This window comes from Salvelinus sp. IW2-2015, linkage group LG37 (genome assembly GCF_002910315.2).
Source record: "Salvelinus sp. IW2-2015 linkage group LG37, ASM291031v2, whole genome shotgun sequence".
NCBI classification, from domain to species: Eukaryota; Metazoa; Chordata; class Actinopteri; order Salmoniformes; family Salmonidae; genus Salvelinus; species Salvelinus sp. IW2-2015.
Genome location: NC_036876.1, coordinates 1,954,202 through 1,974,440, shown reverse-complemented (window position 1 = coordinate 1,974,440; position 20,239 = coordinate 1,954,202). Strand labels below are relative to the sequence as shown.

The 20,239-nt window shown below is 42.6% G+C and overlaps 3 protein-coding genes and 1 pseudogene across 3 annotated transcripts in view; 3 read left to right on the top strand and 1 right to left on the bottom strand.

Moving 5' to 3' along the window:
• Positions 1-5,884, top strand: part of LOC111960136 (protein mono-ADP-ribosyltransferase PARP14) — a 19,081-nt gene extending 13,197 nt beyond the window's left edge. The window contains exons 7-15 of the mRNA XM_070437851.1: positions 28-174; positions 502-561; positions 1,148-1,324; positions 1,584-1,722; positions 2,810-2,862; positions 3,036-3,737; positions 4,018-4,154; positions 4,617-4,788; positions 4,967-5,884. Coding sequence (XP_070293952.1) covers positions 28-174; positions 502-561; positions 1,148-1,324; positions 1,584-1,722; positions 2,810-2,862; positions 3,036-3,737; positions 4,018-4,154; positions 4,617-4,788; positions 4,967-5,253 — 1,874 coding nt within the window. The 3' untranslated portion in view covers positions 5,254-5,884. The remainder of the gene's footprint in view (positions 1-27; positions 175-501; positions 562-1,147; positions 1,325-1,583; positions 1,723-2,809; positions 2,863-3,035; positions 3,738-4,017; positions 4,155-4,616; positions 4,789-4,966) is intronic.
• LOC139023831 (uncharacterized) overlaps positions 1-20,239 on the top strand; it is a 97,999-nt pseudogene that overhangs the window by 49,430 nt on the left and 28,330 nt on the right.
• On the bottom strand, positions 5,290-7,378 carry LOC111960043 (cerebellin-1). Its single transcript, XM_023981931.2, has 3 exons — positions 6,918-7,378; positions 6,550-6,678; positions 5,290-6,380 (listed from the first exon to the last, which is right to left on the bottom strand). Exons 1-3 carry the CDS (start codon positions 7,270-7,272, stop codon positions 6,094-6,096), a joined length of 771 nt encoding a protein of 256 aa, XP_023837699.1. The 5' UTR covers positions 7,273-7,378; the 3' UTR covers positions 5,290-6,093.
• Positions 12,140-18,003, top strand: LOC111960020 (kelch-like protein 33). Its single transcript, XM_023981887.3, has 5 exons — positions 12,140-13,463; positions 13,720-14,330; positions 14,536-14,873; positions 15,032-15,202; positions 15,420-18,003. The coding sequence occupies exons 1-5, from the start codon at positions 12,608-12,610 to the stop codon at positions 15,946-15,948; spliced, it is 2,505 nt and encodes an 834-aa protein (XP_023837655.1). The 5' UTR covers positions 12,140-12,607; the 3' UTR covers positions 15,949-18,003.

The window sequence follows — 20,239 nt, the reverse complement described above, 5'->3', positions numbered from 1 at the left end:
CTCTCTCTCTCTCTCTCTCGCGCTCAGCCTCCTTCTATCGCCACGTCTCAACCACTCAGGACGAGGTCTCTGCCACGCTGGGCAGTGTCAAGCTACAGCTGGTCTTTGGCGACATCATCCGTGAGACCACTGATGTCATCGTCAACACCACAGACTTCTCAGCCAACCATTCAGGTAGCACTAGTTATCATTGTCCTCCAATGTGCTCTCTCTCTCTCTCTCGCGCTCAGCCTCCTTCTATCGCCACGTCTCAACCACTCAGGACGAGGTCTCTGCCACGCTGGGCAGTGTCAAGCTACAGCTGGTCTTTGGCGACATCATCCGTGAGACCACTGATGTCATCGTCAACACCACAGACTTCTCAGCCAACCATTCAGGTAGCACTAGTTATCATTGTCCTCCAATGTGCTTTTGATTAGTCATCACTGTGTGTGTAGGTATGTGTGTGTGTTTGTTTGTTTTGTTCTACGTTTCCCCTCACGTCCCATTATCTTCCTCTAGGTGTCTCCAAAGCTATTCTGACTGCTGCGGGTTCCACAGTCCAAGCAGAGTTAGCGCAAGGTTGGTTTTACAGCGTTCTAATACACAATCCTATTAACACAATCACAAACTCAGAGCAATCCATTCACACAAGTCAGAAAGTAATCATTTGACGAAGTCAAATCTTTTTCCACTAAGACGTAGAGACATTGAAGGATTACTTCACAGATCACTTTATCAGCTTATTCTTCACTTATTAATGGAGGCTGGTGGGAGGAGCTATAGGAGGACGGGCTCATTGTAATGGCTGGAATGGAATAAATGGAACCCAGTCAAACACATCAAACGTATGGAAACCACATGTTCGACTCCGTTCCCTTGATTCAATTCCAGCCATTACAATGAGCCCTTCCTCCTGTAGCCCCTCCTACCAGCCTCCACTGTCACTCATATGTCTATAATTGAACACTAAGTGCCTACCAGTGGATGCTGCTGAGAGGAGGACGGTGCATAATAATGTCTGGAATGGAGTCAATGGAATGGCATCAATCACATCAAAGACATGGTTTCCATGTGGTTGATACCATCCCATTGACTCCATTCCAGACATTATTATGAGCTGTCCTCCCCTCAGCAGCCTCCATATCTTTCTTTTTCTCTCCATCAGTGGGTGTGCCAGGAGACTTGATGTGCACCACGGGGCCCGGTGCACTGGGCTGCAAGGAGATCGTTCACGTCAGCTTTAAATGCGACACACAGAGGATCAGCAAGGTCTGCGGGAAGATACTGAAACAGTGTGAGAGAAAGGGCTACCGCTCTGCAGCCTTCCCTGCAGTCAACACTGGTAGGTACAGTATGTCTCATTTTGTGTGAAATGTAATACCGACTCCCTTAATTTGCTCTTGTGTCAACCCTCTGCCATACCAATTTGTGTTCAATATTTTTATTGTGCTCAGTTGTTAGTTTTACATTTCGTTGGACACAATTTAGTTAATGTCAAAACAAATACTGATGAAGTTCATTAGTGACAGCAGCATCTATATTCTGTAATATACTGGTTAGATTATATTCTAGACATTAAAAAACACTTATTTCCTGTCCAGGTGCTGCTCGAGCAGACTCTGGCTCTGTGTGTAAGGCCATGTTGGACGGCATGGCGTCAAGTGTGAGGGATTTGTCCTCCAACATCCTCTCTGTCATCCGCATTGTCGTGCTGCAGAGACCCGTCTTCCAGGCATTCAAGTCAGTCTCCATTTTAATTGTCTGAAATGTTGGGGCTTCCCAACCCTGTTCCTGAAGAGCTAGACTACAGTCCAAACACGTTCATTTTACCCCATCAGCCCTCGCGCTAGCCACTTTCCCTCGTCGAAACCGGATGCAGTTTGATTGTCATCTTAAGTGGCGGTCCAGTTGACAAACGTTGTCCCCTCGGGCCCTCGCTGCAGGGAGCGAGTGAAGAACTTGGATCACTTGTCTGGTTGATATGACCCACAATTCCATTCAAAATGTAGTCCCGTGTCAAACTTCAGTGGTTGCAAAGTGTCCAATTTTATCAACGCGGCTGCATTTTCGGTATGTGAGACAAAATTATGATGCAAAAATAATTTATTGATTACATTGATTTTAGCATTGGCAAATGGGAATTACGATCAAATTGGCTTAGTCTCGTAGTGAGGAGCATATAAAACATAGCTAGCTTCATAAACATATTTTGGGGAATTTATTTAAATAAATTACCAAACTATAAAACTAGCTAGCCAGCTATGGGTAACTGTAGCTGGCTACCTGATAAAACTGCTAGCTAGCTACGTTATCTTGCTAGGTACATTAATAGCTTTAGGTTGGTCGTTTTTTAAGCTGAACTTCAAGATTTCTACCAAGGACGTCGCGCCTCCGATCATCACTCTCCCTCGCTTGGGCAAGGGACATTTAAGGTACACTCGGATGTGACGATGTAAAACGTCATTCAAGGTCTGAGGGTTTAGGGCCGAGGGCTCTCTACTTTGCGTTTGGACTGCAAGCCCTACCATGCTGTAGGTTTAGAGTGGAACCCTTATGTAGCACACCTGATTCTAATAATTAGCTGGTTGATAAGCTGAATCAGGTTAGTTACAACTGGGGTTGGAGTGAAAAACTTCCAGAGGGTAGCTCTCCAGGAACAGGGTTGGGCAACCCTGGTTTAAATGGTATGGTAAGTTTGTTTGTAGTTTGCTTCTCTTATAGAATGAGTTTTGTTATCTAATCAGAGGGTATTTACGAGTTTTAGTTATGATGTCTGGATGTTAAGCTTTGGACAGGACATTTTATTTATGTTTTTGTTTGTTTGCAGGTCAGAGCTGGAGAGCCGACTGGGAGCTATCGCTCCAATCCCAACACTGAAAGGTATGTCTGTTTGTTGTGTATGTACAAATTATCATTATATTGTTGGGTATGTAGATATAACTTGGGCCCAGAGTTTTACCGGGTGATGCTTTGATGACAGGGAAAACTTTGCATCCTAGTTATAAAATGTGACTTTACACTCTGTCTTAACTCTCCTCTCTTTGTCTCCTCAGAGAGAGCCCAACAGATACTGAAGAAGAAACTGAGGATCGGCTTTTCCTCCCCCTCGCATGGCTCCCTTCCCCCTCCTCATGCCCTTCCAGGCCTCACCATCACCCCCTGGAGACCGCCCCCGGTGGTGCTGAGCGTGGTGGGGCGCGGGGCGGACGCCATCAGGGGGGCCAGGCGGGAGCTGGAGGCCATCTTGCAGAACCAGCTGACTCAGAGAGATGTGAAGGGAGAGGACCTGTGCATGCTGGGAGAGGTGGAGCTGCAGGCCGTGCAGAAGAATGCCAAGGTCCTGGGAGTGAGCCTGGAGCTAGGTAGAGTTCAGAGGGCAGGAGGGGTGGAAGCTGGGGCTGGAGCTGCGGCTGGAGAGGGGTTTTATGTTCTCCAAGGCCTGAAGGAGGACGTTCTGAGCGTGCGCGAGGTGCTGGACAGTGCGCTCAGTGGCGCCCTCCGTAGGGAGCTGCAAGAGAGAAATGAGGCACTAATGGCCCTCAGTGTCCAGTGGTCTATGTGCAGGCATGGTGACGTTTGGGAGGAGCTGGGGATGCATGACAACTACCATCTGGAGCAGGCACACCTAAGAGGAGATGTCTCAGCAGAGCTAGAGGTCCCAGATGGGAGCAAAGTCAGGGTGAACCTGAAGAACAACATGGCCACTGACTGGAGAACGGGTTGCACCTATAAGATGAAGCGAGAGGAGAGTGCAAGTACGGATTGATTTGTTTTATTTTCAGTTTTAGAATTTCTGACATAGTTTTATTATGTGTTATATTTTGGTCAGATAGCGGATGCTTTTATCCAGAGCGACTTTACAGTCAGACGTTGATTTGCAGTTAACACTAACCCTTCAATCCATTATGCCATCAGTCTGATGACCCCTAGCCACTATTGATTTCACTGTTATCTTTAAAACCCGTTTAACATTTTAAACATCCTCTGATAGTCCTGTTCATGCCGTAAACTCCACTTATAGTCCTGTGTTTTTAGAATTGCCATCGTACTGGGATGATATGGCCGCTGGTGAAACGCGGAAGAGAGTGCTGCTCTTGCCTACCTCGTCAGAGTACCAGGCGGTGGCACAGGGATTCCAAAGCACCACGGCAACACAAGTCACCATCCACAAAGTAACAGACCAACAACCTGACACGCCACAACCTGACACACAACCAGCTGCTTATTATGATTATACTGTATCTGATCGTATAGAAAATTCAAATACCAATACATTACTGTTGTACAGTATTGTATGGTACACTGAACAAAAATATAAACGCAACATGTAAAGTGTTGGTCCCATGTTTCATGAGCTGAAATAAAAGATCCCAGAAACGGGTTTTCTGATCCACCCCCTACTTTTTTTTAAGGTATCTGTGACCAACAGATGCATATCTGTATTCCCAGTCATGTGAAATCCATAGATTAGGGCCTAATGAATTTATTTCAATTGACTGATTTTGTCATATGAACTTTAACTGAGTAAAATCTTTGAAATTGTTGTGTTTTATATTTTTGTTCAGTGTAAATACCAATACTGTAGTTGTGTTTTAAGGCGTTGGTTTGTTCTTGAAACGTTGTCTCTTTTTCAGATCGAGCGTGTGCAGAATGTATTTCTGTGGCAGGCGTACACATTGTGTGAGCAGCGCATCCGGGCCAAGAACGGAGCAGCGGAGGTAGGGGTAAGGAAACTCTACCACGGGACGGCAGCAACAACCTGTGACGCCATTGAAAGTAATGGATTCGACAGGAGCTATGCTAATAGTAAGGGCTATTACAATGCTATTACAATGCTATTACAATGCTATTACAATGCTATTACAATGCTATACATGCTATTACACGATATTCCAATGCCGTCGTTTACTTTTACTTACTTTAATTTGTATTAATTCATTCTCTCCGCTTCATCCATTTCCTCCACTCTGTCTTCTTCTTTTAGTTACAGCACATGGAGTGGGTGTGTATTTTGCTGTGGACGCCAGCTATTCAACCAATCCCAGATATACCCCTCCTGATGGTTCTGGGCACAGGCGTATGTATGTTGCACGTGTCCTGACCGGGCGCTATACCCTGGGTGACCGCTCCATGAAGTTCACCCCTCGTCGCTCCCCCACAGATTCCGCTGACTGCTATGACAGTCTAGTGGACAACCTGCAGAGACCCAGCATGTTTGTCATCTTCCACGACGACCAAGCGTACCCAGAGTACCTCATCACCTTCATATGATAGTGGGCCTATATAATGAATTAGAAACCATTCGTAATCATTTATACGCATTTTTATTTTACATGCATGAAGGCATTTAAATGTTTTTGAGTATGATTCTCACTTCTATCATTATAATCAGCTGTCATAATCATTCTCATCACTATATCTATGTATCATAATGATTGTCACATTGCATGTGTTCTGCTGCAGGACCTAAAGCAGTACATAATCTGCAGAGGTTAATCACTAAAGTGGTAAAAAAAAAAAAATTATTAAGAGATTTAAGTGAGATTTATTTGTGTCTTTTTGATTTGGTACTATACTATATGTCAGATAGCTGTACTGTGAATGAGAATATATGATTGTGTTTTTGTGGAGTTAGCACATTGACGTTTATTGTCATGAGTCTTTCCCTGGAGGCAGAACTGGGCGACAGTGAGCGGTTTCGCTAGATGGTTCAGCTGCAAAGTCATAATTTGAAGGTTAGGGTTAAGCATTAGGTTTAGCAGTGTGGTTAGGTTAGGATAAGGTTTAAATGTGATTTTATTACTTTTTGGCTGAGCTAGCTAGTGACCACTCTGCAGAGCTGCCTTCAGTACATGAGTCATCTCAATAAAAGGCAACCTGCACGCAGTTAGTTACATGTACAGAAATCCTGACTATTTGTTTCAATAAAATTAAATGTATTCTTTTTTATAAAAAATGTCAATTATTATATCTAATGAGAACAAATACAGGATGTCCCTCTTGCGTTTCTACAAGCACACACTTACTATATGCTATGTCAAAACTGTAAGATATATGTGATTGACCAGAAAAACATATTGAACATTTCTAGCATATTTCATCATCTTTTCCTCATATGGGAAAGAGCAGGAAACCGTTAAATGAGGAGTAGTGATATCCATTGTCAGATATCCGACGTCCATCTCTCCAGAGAGCAACATACACCTGCTCTCCCACTTGTAGCAGGAAGGTTGCGCTATTGGATGACGACTCAGAGGAACCCCCTTCTTTCTCATCATACACAGAGACCATTATCTGTCCATTACGACGTAAGCTTGCCCCTGTCATTGTACTCCCTCCCCAGTCGAAAGCTGTGAAGGTGAAATGGTAGAGTCCTCTCACTGGTGCTGTAAAGATGCCTACAATCAGAAGAAAAATATTAATTATTCAGCATTATTGTTAATTTACTGTATAAGAAGTAAGAACATGTAACGTACAGTAATAGTTACACACAGCATACTAACTAACGTAAGCATGAGCATTGTGTGTAAAAATGTGAATACATTGTTTTGACATTGAGGGAAATACCTGTGGTTGGATTGTAGGCATTTCCAACGTTTGATAGAACACGCTGGAAGACCAGAGTGATTTCATTGCTGACAGGTCCAATGGTTCCAGAAATTCCTAAAGTAGCTGAGAATGCCACCTGGGGCCTGTCTAGGATTTAAGATGACATGACAACATTAGTTTTACTGTTACATTTTGATCATTTACAATAATTACTGTTCAGTTTACGATAACACAACTTGATTGGCACAACAACATAACAAAAATTGGATCAAAATGACTTTAAGTACACTTATAACACACTAAAACAATGAACAATTGGAATACTTTTAAGTTACTCAATGACTATGCACTAATGCCTCTCAGTGAACCATACATCATACTCTTACCTTCATTGAATCTCTTCAGTTCATTCACTGTGGCGTTTAACGACCTCACCTGGCTCTCACTGGCTTCCAGCCTGTTTCTCATGCCTTCCAATGACCTAACGGTTGCTCCCAGTCTCTCCTCCATTGCCCCCAGTTCTCTCATCACAGTGTGGATGGTAGGCTCACATCCTGATTGGGTTGTTGTAGTGGCTGCAGTCTCTACCTGTTGGTTGTGAGCCTTGTATTCATTCTCTATGTTCTGTCCCTGTTCAGGCTGAATCTGTACCATGATGTCATTCAGGTTGTCTTCTCCAGCATCTTCACTGAGAGTCCCAGACAGACACAGCAGCAGCAGGGTCAGAGTCAGTCCCCCCATTCTACAGATCAGTACTTAAACGTGTACTTCAGTAGTTGATATATCTACGACTATATAACCTGCAGGTCCGTATTGATTCCTCAGGCTTTTTCCTCTGTGATGTGTCTGTGTGTAGCCTACCTCTTGTTTATAAGCATGTCTGGGTTAAATATTATCCAAAGACATTGATGGGGAGAGGTATAAACAAAACAATAATTGCGTTTGTGTACACAAGGGAAGCTTGACTCACGTGGCCAGAGAGTTGCTAGAAATGATCGTTTTATTTGGTTGGTTATACAGTTTAGTTTACATTTTGCATTTATTCATACTATTTGTATGGAATTAAAGCTAATCCACTGTTAAGACTATTGATCAATTCTAAATCAATGACAGTAAATACAAATTATACCGTGTACATATAATTCTGGCAATAAGATGTAGTGTTACATGTTGAATATTACTATTATCTCTCAGTACATTGGTTTTACATAAGATAAAGGAGGTGACCACTGGAGGTATTGTAAATGAGGTGGTCACCAAAGACCCTCATGTTTGCCCACAGACGCATGTAGACCTGGTCTCCCTCTTCCCTCAGAATGGAGGCACTGTTGAATGAAGAGTCATCTGTGGTCCGTGACTTCTGGTCATGGATAGAGACTATTGTTTGCCCATTATGATATAAACTCATAGCAGTGGTGTGTGCACTGGCATGATTGAAAGCAGAGAATCCGAAGACATAGACTCCTCTCACAGGCGTCACAAAGATGCCTGAAAAACAAATGAATCAATGAAAGTTTTAGTCAATTGTCAATTTGTTAAGTTGACATGCATTGCATTAGATGGCTTGACCATGGCTACCTGTGTTTGAGTTGTAGGCATGTTCAACATTGGGGAATATATCTTTCTAAAGTGGTGCCAGGGTTATACGGCACTATATGTCCACCATTAATTCATAGTGCAGCTGAGAAAGCCACCTGGTGTCTCTGTAGACAAACAAAGGTTGGTGCTCAGCAAACTTGTCAGCAACAAAGTCATTGGTTTCCAGAGTCCCAAACAGACACACTAGCAGCAGGGTCAGAGTCAGTCCCCCAATTCTACAGATGGATAAACTTTAAGAGCAGGCCTAGATACTTGAAAGTTCATTCTGTGTTGACTTGCAGAGCATGACCACTGTATATACTGTACACAACCCATAGTTAAATATTAGGTCGTATCTGCCATGAGCACAGATCATGTCTAGGGTATTTTGCCCTCATATAAGTACCCTCGTAAATAATAATATAGAAGAGACTTGCTTGTGCCAAGAAACAAGAGCAATGAACATCAGACTGGTGGAAATCTGTCCTTTGGTCTGATTAGTCCAAATTTTAGATTTTTGGTTCCAACCACTGTGTCTTTGTGAGACACAGAGCAGGTGAACGGATGATCTCTGCATGTGTTGTTCTCACCGTGAAGCATAGAGGAAGAGGTGTTATGGTGTGGGGGTGCTTTGCTGGTGACACTGTCTGTGATTAGAATTCAAGGCACACTTAACCAGCATGTTTACCACAGCATTCTGGAGCGATACGCCATCCAATCTGGTTTGCGCTTAGTGGGACTATCATTTGTTTTTCAAAAGGACAATGACCCAACACACACATCCAGGCTGTGTAAGGGCTATTTGACCTAAAATGAGAGTGATGGAGTGCTGCATCAGATGACCTGGCCTCCATAATCACCCAACCTCAACCAAATTGAGATGGTTTGGGATGAGTTGGACCGCAGAGTGAAGGAAAAGCAGCCAACAAGTGCTCAGCATATGTGGGAACTCCTTCAAGACTGTTGGAAAAGGATTCCAGGTGAAGCTGGTTGAGAGAATGCCAATAGTGTGCAAAGCTGTCATCAAGGCAAAGGGTGGCTACTTTGAAGAATCTAAAATATAAAATATATTTAGATTTGTTTAACACAACATGATTCCATATGTGTTATTTCATAGTTTTGATGTATTCACTACTCTTCTACGATGTAGAAAATAGTAAAAAATAAAGAAAAAACCTTGAATGAGTAGGTGTGTCCAAACTTTTGACTGGTACTGTATATACCAATACATTTGAACACATTAGCTTTTAAGCACCTGCCCCTCCCACCCCTTTGTTTTTAGTGTGAGACTGTCTCTATCTTGTGAATAAAGATTGTACTTTGTCCACTGCAGTCCAAATGTGTAATGAAGTAAGCCAGAGAAAAATAGATGGCATTGTCAGACTATCTTATCATTTCTGTTATTTTTTAATTCACAATTTTATGATTACACGTGCAGACAATATTCTCAAGGAAGTTATGCAGAAAAATAAGCCTTATCTACTCAGTATCTCCTTGGCCAGGGCATTAACCTTCAACTGCTTCACTGATTTACAGGAAGGAGCCATTGATCAGGCCTGATAAATTGCATTATCTGTCATGGGACACATTCATACATTCCCCATAGTTGTGACCATCACACTCACAGAGTTGTCCCCAGGAATGCTTCCTGGCCAAACACAAGTGCATGAAAAGAAAACCAAGGATACGGTCATCAGCTTCAGAAGGGCTTGTGGAGTCCTTCCGACTGCTGGGTGTAGTGATGTCAGCTGACCTGTCCTGGGTCGAGCATGACAGGTATATCTTAAAAAAGGTTAAACCCACAACGAACTACATAAGTGTAGCAAGGTGAGCTGGCCTCCCAACTGAAGTCCTACTACAGGTATACATGACCTTCATCTGCCCAATCATGGAGTATGCCTCGCAAGAGTGGGTCGGCCTTCCAAAGTGTCTCTCTAAGGACTTAGAATGCATTCAGAGACGATGCTGCCACATCATTGGCACACACATTGTGAGCCAGCTTAGACCTTTCAAAAATGTATTGTGACCAACTATATGTTCTTGTGACCAGGGCATTGTCTTATGTCAGATCGCGTCACTCCTACACTGCGTTCGTCCATCAACCCATCTTTCTTGTAGGATGTGGAACTCATCTCTAAAATTTGAGATTTGGCACATCCCCCTAACACTAGTTCCTAATTCTGAAAATCACTCTGCTTTCCTTAGCTATGACGCACTGGCAAGTGCTACGGCAAACCATGCTCCAGTTAGCTGCTTAATGCAAGCTTCTTTTAAATCGCCATACGAAAGCTAGATTTCCAGCTTGTTGGTGAAGTTGTAAGGAACCAAAATTCTAGGACTGTTCTCAGAAATCAGCATGTATCTGACTTTGCCAGCTGTCACGGTGTCACGTTACTTTGGCCACCGTGATGACATCACAGAGAGCAGTCTGCTGTGCTGTAGAACTCGTCGCACTAATCACAGCAGAACAGATATCATGAAAACGCATTTGTACATTAGTTAGAACTTCATCACACGAACCAGCTAGCAAGAGGGAGTACTCAGCGTTGAATGTTTGGACCGGCGTTGTTAGCTTCCCTGCCTTTCATTTCATATGGATTGATTTGAGACTGGTTCAGCCAGCAAGCAGCAAGAAAATACCATTTCATGCACATTTCAGACCCCTAAAAATGTTTCATAATTCATGCACATTTTCAATTTCATAAATACTTATTCTAGAACCACAAAACACCTTAGCAAGATGTAGAACTGGATAAAAAACATCAATATTAGCTACAGGTTTATTGTTTTTGGCCAGATTAACTCTGACTCTTTTGAGGATGAAAGGGGGTTCAGTGGACGATGTCACCTTGGTAACATTTTCGAAAGTTAGGACAGCATATTGCAGCTGAACTTCCAGCTATCCCAAGGGCGTTCACGAGTTATCAGACAGAACAGTGCAGACGGCCGATGCTCTGACATGAGACAATGGTGACCAGGCATACAGCACCCTTTGTTTTGACCCACTACATTTTCTTGCGACCTATGACACATTTCTGTTACTGAATGTCCTTGTGACCTACATTCATTTCTCCTGGCCCACTGGCTGACTACACTTCATAAGTCCTAATGTTTTTGTCTCTAGTCTTAGATTGTAATGATACTGTATGCTGGTCCAGACCACGAGTCTCTCCAAACAGAATCCCCTTGACCTAGTAGCTATGAATAGATTGTTGTTTACGTCTGAACCCTAGCCTGTAAATGTGTGTGCCCAAAGTCAAATAGACAGAGTGTTCAGAGTCTGAATCACTTAAAGAGAGGGATGTGTGTTTGTGATTTTATCTGTATAATCTGTGAACTGAATGGAAGTCTGAATACCTCACCTGTGTGTATTGTAACAGGCTGCATTTCAGTGACATCTCAAATGTCTTACATATTTAGAGAATTTGACTTGCATTTACTGACAATATATACAACACTCACCAATATTTTGTTTGCATATGGCACTAACAATGATTAACAATGAACCGTATGTCCCATGAAGTACTGGTTGTTTAAGGAAGTTCTACAGAAAAATAAGTCATATCTACACAGTACCTCCTTGGCCAGGGCATTAACCTCCAAGTGCTTCATTGATAGTATATGTTATACTACATTTACAGGTAGGAGCCATTGACCAGGCCTGATAAATCTGGGATGCATTCTCATTGTAACCCAGCTAAGGCCTTACAAAAAATATATTGTGACCAACAACACTTTCATGTCACTTAGGCCTTCTACACCTTTTGTGACCAACTTTCATGTGATCCACTACACTTTTACGTGACCTAACACACAGTTTGGTCACTTTCTTGTCTCTTTTGGTGACTTTCTCTTGACCCACTATACTTTCCAACAGCCTGACTACACTTCATATGATCCTGTAAGCAGACCCAGAGTTTATTAAAACATAATCCCCTTGACCTAGTAGCTATGAATAGAATTCTTGTTTACGTCTGAAGCCTAGCCTGTGAACGTGTGTGAGATCAAAATCAGAAAGAGTGTAGGAGTCTGAGACAGAGAGAGAAATAGACAGAGAGAAAAAGAGACAGAGAGAGAGAGAGAGAGAGAGAGTGAGAGTGAGAGAGTTAGTGAGAGAAAGAGAGAGTGAAAGACAGAGTGAGAGAGGAGAGAGAGAGAGAGCGAGCGAGAGAGAAAAATAGAGAGACAGAGACAGTGAGAGAGAACGAGAGAGAGAGAAAGAGAGACAGAAAAGGTGAGAGAGAAAGAGATACAAAGAGAAAGAGACAGAGAGAGAGAAAAAATGAGAGAGAGACGCACATAAAGTATCTGAGTGGAGAAAGAAAGAGAGAGTGTGGTTGAGAGAGAAGGGGAGAAAGGTTAGATCTGGGCTATGTGTATAGCAGTAGATAGTTAGCATAACATATACATAGCCTACATAATCTGTGAGAGAGAGGTTGTCTAAAGAGCAGTTGAATCGATCTCTAACTGAGTCCTAAAGTTCGAGCCATAAACAGCCATGGAGTTTACCAGACGTTACCTGCCCATGGAATGGGAGGAACGGTGGAGGAAAGAGAAGGAAAGGAGGAGAAGGGTGATTGAGGAAGGAGGAGAAGAGGTAGAAGCAGACGATCGAAAGCTGAGGTGGATTGTGGCCTACAACAACAACCGGATGGGCGTGACGAGGAGAAAGGAAAAAGAGGGAGCAAGGGTCAAGAAGAGGAACAACAGTACGGCAAGCCAGGGAGAAGAGGAAGAAGAAGAGGAAGTGTCAGAGGAGAGGAGGGAAGGACTGGGAGATGAAGAGAATGTTCGTACATTCTACAGACATACCTATCCTAAAGAGGTCTTCCAGGGTCTGGAGCAGCTCAGGGACTCCTCTCTCCTCACTGACCTGACTCTGAGCACTGAGGATGGGCAGCGTCTTTATGCACACTCCCCTGTCCTGGCTGCTGTGAGCACCCTTGTCCACCAGAGACTGCAAGAGAGGGATGAAGAGATGGAGAAGAGGAAGGTGAGGAGAGATGTTGACATGGACATAAAGACAGAGATATTCATCAGTCTGGGTCATGAGGTGGGGCTTGTGGGGCTGGCAGGGGTGCTGGAGTTTGCCTACACTGGYGCSTTAGCAGCWCTGAACAGACACACACTGGCCCAGATACAGACTGCAGCTACAACACTAGGGGTCCCCAGAGTTCTAGAACTCTGCAGTGAAGAGGAGGAGAAGATGAAGAAGGGAGTAGAGAAGAGGGCAGAAGAGAAGAAGATCTCTGCTGAAGAACAGATGAAGGTCAGTCTTCAGTCCATCAGAGAGCTGTGGGCAGAGAGAGTGGGCTGTGATGTGGAGCTGGAGGTTGGAGGAACGTCATTCCATGGTGAGTAGACTGAAGTCAAAATACATCACGACTATGTACTGTAGAATGATAGAGGATTCAATGTTTGTGGTTTTATGGGGGTTTGCCGTGGATCAAGCTGGAGTAGTCCCAGTATTCTGTTTAGGAGTAACTTGATGATAACAATGGTGATGATGATGATGATGATGATGGTAATAATAATGATTCTAAAGAGGTTTTGATGATACTGCTGATGCTGAAATCAGATGATGAACATTCCTCCCTCTCCTGACTCAAGTCCACAGAGTGCTCCTGGCTGCCAGTAGTGACTACTTCCGGGGAATGTTTACCAGCGGGATGAGGGAATCACAGCAGCCTTGTGTGGCCCTTCCCTTCCTGGAGGCCTCTGAGCTTGAGGCCCTGATTGGCTGTTCCTACAGCGGGTCCCTCTCCCTCAGCTGGGGGTGTGTCTTTGAGATCACCTGCACAGCCCTGCAGCTCCAGTTCCAGCCCACCCTCTCGCTGTGCCTCGATTTCCTGGAACAGGAAATGGATGCCCACTCATGTCTGGACGTGGCCTCCTTCGCCCTGGCGTATGGGATGCTGGAACTCCTCGAGGCGGCCGAGGACTTTGTTCTGAGGAACTTCCAAGAAGTGTCTACCAGCCTGAAATTCCTGGACCTTCCGGCTGATAAACTGCTGGATTTTCTCCACTCTGACGGCCTCTGCGCGCCCTCAGAGCTAGCCGTGTTCAGGGCCGTGGTGGTCTGGGTAGAGGCCGACCCAGCGGAGAGGCTAGCCCAGGCCCAGGAGCTGATGACAGGAGTCCGCTTCCCGCTCATGACCTTTAAGGAGTTCAGAGAGGTCAGGGCAATCAACCTGCGCATGGAGTGCAGCAGCGACACAGAGGTAAGATACAATACGTTATGATACAACTGTATCTCAATACAATATAACACGATAAACTTTGATTGTATAGGGAAATAGTCTTGAGGAATTCTGCTGTATATTAAGACATATAACAGATAGTGTATAATACACATGACACATACAGCAATTTGTTTTTTTAAAAAGCTCATTATAAATAAATGTATTATTTTTATTATTACTACAGGTGGATCTGTACGGCTCAGCCCTCAAAGAGTTTGGCTTCAGTCTTCCCGAGACCCAGGACCAGTGCCGGGTCCGACGGCCCAAAGACGCCCTGGTTCTGGTCGGAGGCGACCAGCTGGATCCTGACTTGGGGAAACGGCTTCCCAGCAGGCAGCTGTGGTTCGCTAACTCCCTCCGCACCGGAACAGGCCTGGTGAAGGCCATGGACTGGAGGATTCTGGGAGAGATACCAGAGAAGCCCAGGTTTAGACACGGGGTGGGGGTGATGGAGGGGCGGCTTTATGTGATCGGAGGGTGTGAGTTCTACACAAAGACTGATACGCTGAAATCGGTATACAGGTATGAAGAGGTCTAAGACCAGTTGTTTTAACAATACATGTTGCTTTTTTTGATGTAGAAAATGTATGTTTCTTATCATTGAGGAGGCTGAGCTTAGGGATTTTCTGAAAATGTTATCTCTTTATCTTTATCTCACACACACACACACACACACACAGGTATGACCCAATGCAGGACAGCTGGCAGAGGTTGGCTGACATGCAGGAGTACAGAAGTAACTTTTCGGTGGTGGTGCGGGGTGATCGTCTCTACGCCATCGGAGGAGACATGGACATGAATACCAACCTGGACAGTGTGGAGGACTACAGCCCCGTATCTGACACCTGGAGGTAAGATAATACTCTTTCTTCCATGAGGTTCTATTAAACAGGAAAGTATATTAAACAGACTTTTAAAATAAAACGTTTTTGGGACACATGCAGAAGAATGTAAGAGCAGCATATAATTTTGACTCAATTCAACAATAGCGCTCTCAATTTGAACCATTCGTGATTGTTCTGAATCAGTACCATTGCCAACCTCTTACCAACCATTGCCAATCTCCAGCTATGCCAAGCCTCTGGACCAGGCCCTGAGTGGCCATGCTGCCACATTGTTGGATGGAGAGATCTTCATCTCAGGGGGGTTTGACTGCAGGTACCAGTGTCTGACGTCCATGTTCCTGTACCATCCTGAGAGAGGAACTACCTACCGGGCAGAGATGAGCCAGGATCGGGCCCAGCACTGTATGGAGGTCCTGCATCATGGTGGTGGTAGTCTCTGTGTGGTTGGAGGGGTGTGTAACCTACGTACGTTCTACACCGACCAGCTGGCCTGTGAGGTCTACGACACCGTTAGTGACTCCTGGAGTGCCCTCACGCCCCTGGCCATCCCCCATGTTGGAGCAGCCTCTGTGGTTCTGGAGGGGAAGCTCTATGTGCTGGGAGGATACTGTCAAGAGGACTACAGGGAGACCAGACTGGTTCACCGGTATGAACCCATTACCCAACGTTGGGAGAATATGGGCAAGATGCCCGGACCTAACACTGACATAAGAGCCTGTTTGCTCCGCCTACCCGCCCACTTGAGACAATGAGAGAGGGAACTTTCGAGAGTGATGAAGTTCCACATTACATTGAAGTTGTTTTATGAACTGAAAAACACTTAAAGAGGCAGGACTATTTTAATGCTCCACCTGCTTGCCCACTTGAGACAATAAAACAATGAGAGAGGGAGGGTCACATGGCGAGAAAGAGGGCTGGGGTTGCCATATATAAAATAAAATAAATAAGACTGTAAAACACAGAGAAAGAGCTATGCTGGCATTTGTGAATCTACAGGTGCGAAAAAACATATTGTATGCCAGAAATCATAGCCTAATTCTTTATGTCATTGATATATTGTTTTGATTGAAAAACAGCCAATTCCATTCGTATTTGGAATAATCCCAATTTACCTCAGGTGTTTAATGACAGCACCTTAAAGTCCTGATTCCAAAGTGGCATCATGAATTTTTAACATACTATGATGGATATCTACTGTCACACAGTCAATTACAATAAATATTTGGATTAATCCAGGCCGATTTCTTTAAGTTCCTACAACTCCGAAATCTTATTTAATCACTTCAACAGAATCTGGATGAACCTAATGTAACGGCAGCCTTCCCTCTCTTCACTAGAAGAGAGAGTGTAGCAGGGATCGGACCAACACGCAGCGTAGCCAGTGCTCAACATGTTTAATACGAAACTGTGAACACTTACAAAATAACAAAATGTGGCAAACCGATACAGTCCTAGCTGGTGCAGAGAAAACACAGAGACAGGAAACAACCACCCACAATCCCCAACACAAAACAAGCCACCTAAATATGATTCCCAATCAGAGACAACACAAAACACCTGCCTCTGATTGYGAACCATATTAGGCCAAACATAGAAACAGACAAACTAGACACACAACATAGAATGCCCACCCAGCTCACGTCCTGACCAACACTAAAACAAGCAAAACACACAAGAACTATGGTCAGAACGTGACACCTAAGGCATCTAGCGTAGAAGAAATACTGAAAGAAGCTGCTAGGCCAAATAAATTGATTGCCAAGTTATATCAAGGGTTGATTGAAACTCTTAACTGATGGATCAGAACCTATAAGGAAACAAAGGGGAAGCAGATCTAAAGGAAGAAATTGAGGAGAACCATTGGTCACAGAGATGTAAAAATGTTCATACCTGCTCTTACAACCTAAGACATAAATGACTGCAATTTAAGATCATTCATAGGACTTTTTTACACTCCTGCCATAACACATACAGTATAATGCACCCAGAAATGTCACATCTCTGTTGGAGATGCACAAAGGAATACTATTACATATGCTGTGGTCCTGTGATAAACTGACACCATTTTGGGGTCATGTACTGTATGTCCTATTTCCTTGTCACTGGGAATGTATATCCCTCCATCTCCACGGTCTGTCTGTTGGGATATGTAAATATTTGTGATTCATCTCAGAGAAAGCTATGTTGTCAAGGTCTGTATAGCCATCAATTGAAAAGCCTCATATTCACCATTAATAGCAAACTGGAGGACTGAACTATCTAGCTGCATACTGTACCTTAAGATTTTATATATTATAAAATTAAATAAAAAAAACGGAAGTGTTTGACGAAATTTGGTAACCATATGTTGATCACTTTGGGGATGTGTTGTGTAGTGGGCATTTTGTTTTGCGAAGTGTTGTTTGTCGGGTGCTGTGAATATTATTATTTTTTTTACTGTTTGTAGAAAACAAAAGAAAAATGGATGCATGTGTGTTGATAGTATTACATAACTTATGACCTCCTTACAAAGAGTGTTATTTGTTTCATGAAATGATTGGACACACTGTCACACCCTGACCTTGGAGATTTTTTTATGTCTCTATTTTGGTTGGTCAGGGCGTGAGTTTGGGTGGGTATTCTATGTCTGGTGTTCTATGTTGTCCTTGTTTTGTATTTCTATGTGTTTGGCCTGGTGTGGTTCCCAATCAGAGGCAGCTGTCTATCATTGTTTCTGATTGAGAACCATACTTAGGTAGCCTGTTCCCACCTGTGTTGGTGGGTAGTTGTTTTCTGTTTTGTGTATTGCACCTTGCAGAACTGTTCGTTTGTCGTTTTGTTCAAGTGTTTCATATTTATTAAAAGTAATATGGACACTTACCACGCTGCACCTTGTTCCTCTTCTCCTTCTCCCGACGACGTTCGTTACACACACCTACAAAAGTTTGGACACACCTACTTATTCAAGGGTTTTTCTTTATTTTTGCTATTTTCTACATTTTAGAATAATAGTGAAGACATCAAAACTATGAAATAACACATATGGAATCATGCAGTAACCTCAAAACAGTGTTAAACAAATCTTATTTGAGATTCTTCAAAGTAGCCACCCTTTGCCTTGATGACAGCTTTACACACTCTTGGCATTCTCTTAACCAGCTTCATGAGGTAGTCACATGAAATGCATTTCAATTAACAGGTGTGCATTGTTAAACGTTAATTGTGGAATTTCTTTCCTTAATGTGTTTGAGCCAATCGGTTGTGTTGTAACAAGGTAGGGGTGGTATACAGAAGATAGCCCTATTTGGTAAAAGACCAAGTCCATATTATGGCAAGAACAGCTCAAATAAGCAAATAGAAATGACAGTCCATCATTACTTTAAGACATGAAGGTCAGTCAATGCGGAAAATTTCAAGAAGTTTGAAAGTTTCTTCAAGTGCAGTCACAAAAACCATCAAGCGCTATGATGAAACTGGCTCTCATGAGGACCGCCACAGGAAAGGAAGACCCAGAGTTACCACTGCTGCAAAGGATAAGTTCATTAGAGTTAAAGTTAACTGCACCTCAGATTCCAGTGTCTATATGAGTTCACACTTTTCAGTGTTAAATTAACACACTGCTTAGTGTAAAGACTTATTTGCATATTTCCCAGTGTGCCTTGCCTTTTGAGTGAATGACTGTGACTGTATTTGTTAGTGACAGTGACATTGTTGTTCCATTCATCCAGTTTCAGTCCACAGGCGAGTCCATTCATCCAGTTTCTTCACCAAGTGAGATCCTAAGGGATTATTTTATCATTAAAATGTAATTATTTAACACAATAGTAGTGATGGTAAAAATGAGGCTTTCTTTAGGTTTCAGGGCTTTCACCAAATTGTGCAGAATTTTTTTATTTTTCCTCCACTATTTTCAGCAAAACTGGTGGAGCGGTAAGTCATTGGCTTCAGTAGCCTATAATCAGTTGGATTACCAGGTTCGCATCTTACATCATGCTTCCCTTTTTTGTTTACTATTTTTCAAAAACTGAATCTACGACATTATTTAGGATGCTTAACACAGAAATGTATACTATACCAAATAAAACAAATGATTTTAACAACAGTGCAGAAAGTGTGGTGTCACATACTGTACATTGGAGAATTGTCGTTTTAAAGCCACCTCAAACTTGTATTTTAAACAGATACAAAAAAATGCTTGCTATTTCTTCAAAGAGGATGAGATGGCCAATCAGTGGTTTACTTGCATGAATATTTTTTATGACTGCTATACACCCTCACCATCGTTGTTGGGGTAAACTGCAATCATTCCAACACAGAAAAGCTGCTTTTTAACATAGTGTACTTAATACATTTTTGGAACTAAAACGATTTCACTCAGATTATAATTAATTATAGATCATATACATCTGGAAACACTGAACAGTTACTTTAAACATGGAATCCATTCAGTAGACCTATTTCACAATCTAGATGTATTTTTAATGCACTATACTACACTTGTGGAAATATTTCAGGGAAATATTTACTAAGGGCTATCATCCTTGTTTGGTACAGATTTGTTTTTTGAGATAAAACATTTCCAGCACTGTATAAGTGATTGTTCGGCATCATCATCAGAGCCTCTTCATTTGTTAATAAATATGTTATACTTAACAGTTTACCTGAATGTTCATCATTATTTCCCTTATAATGGACCGGTTAAGGTTTTATTTGATTCTTACATTGTAACATGCAGCATTTATATAGGAACAAATACAAACTATTGAAAACTTAATATAAAACGCATGTGTTTTCTAACCATGGAAATTCATACCTGAAAATGAAACTGTACATACACATTATATACAAATCTGAATATAATTTTGTATATAATTTATATACAAATGATATACAAAACTCATAACTGGGGTGCAACTCAACATTAATAAGGTGTTCTTAATGTTTTATACACTCAGTGTATGTAGATTTTTTTTAAACATATGAAACCTATTAGGACAACAAAATGTTGTAGAGTTTACATTATCAGAACATATGCTTTACTTATAATATTCATAGAGGACTATA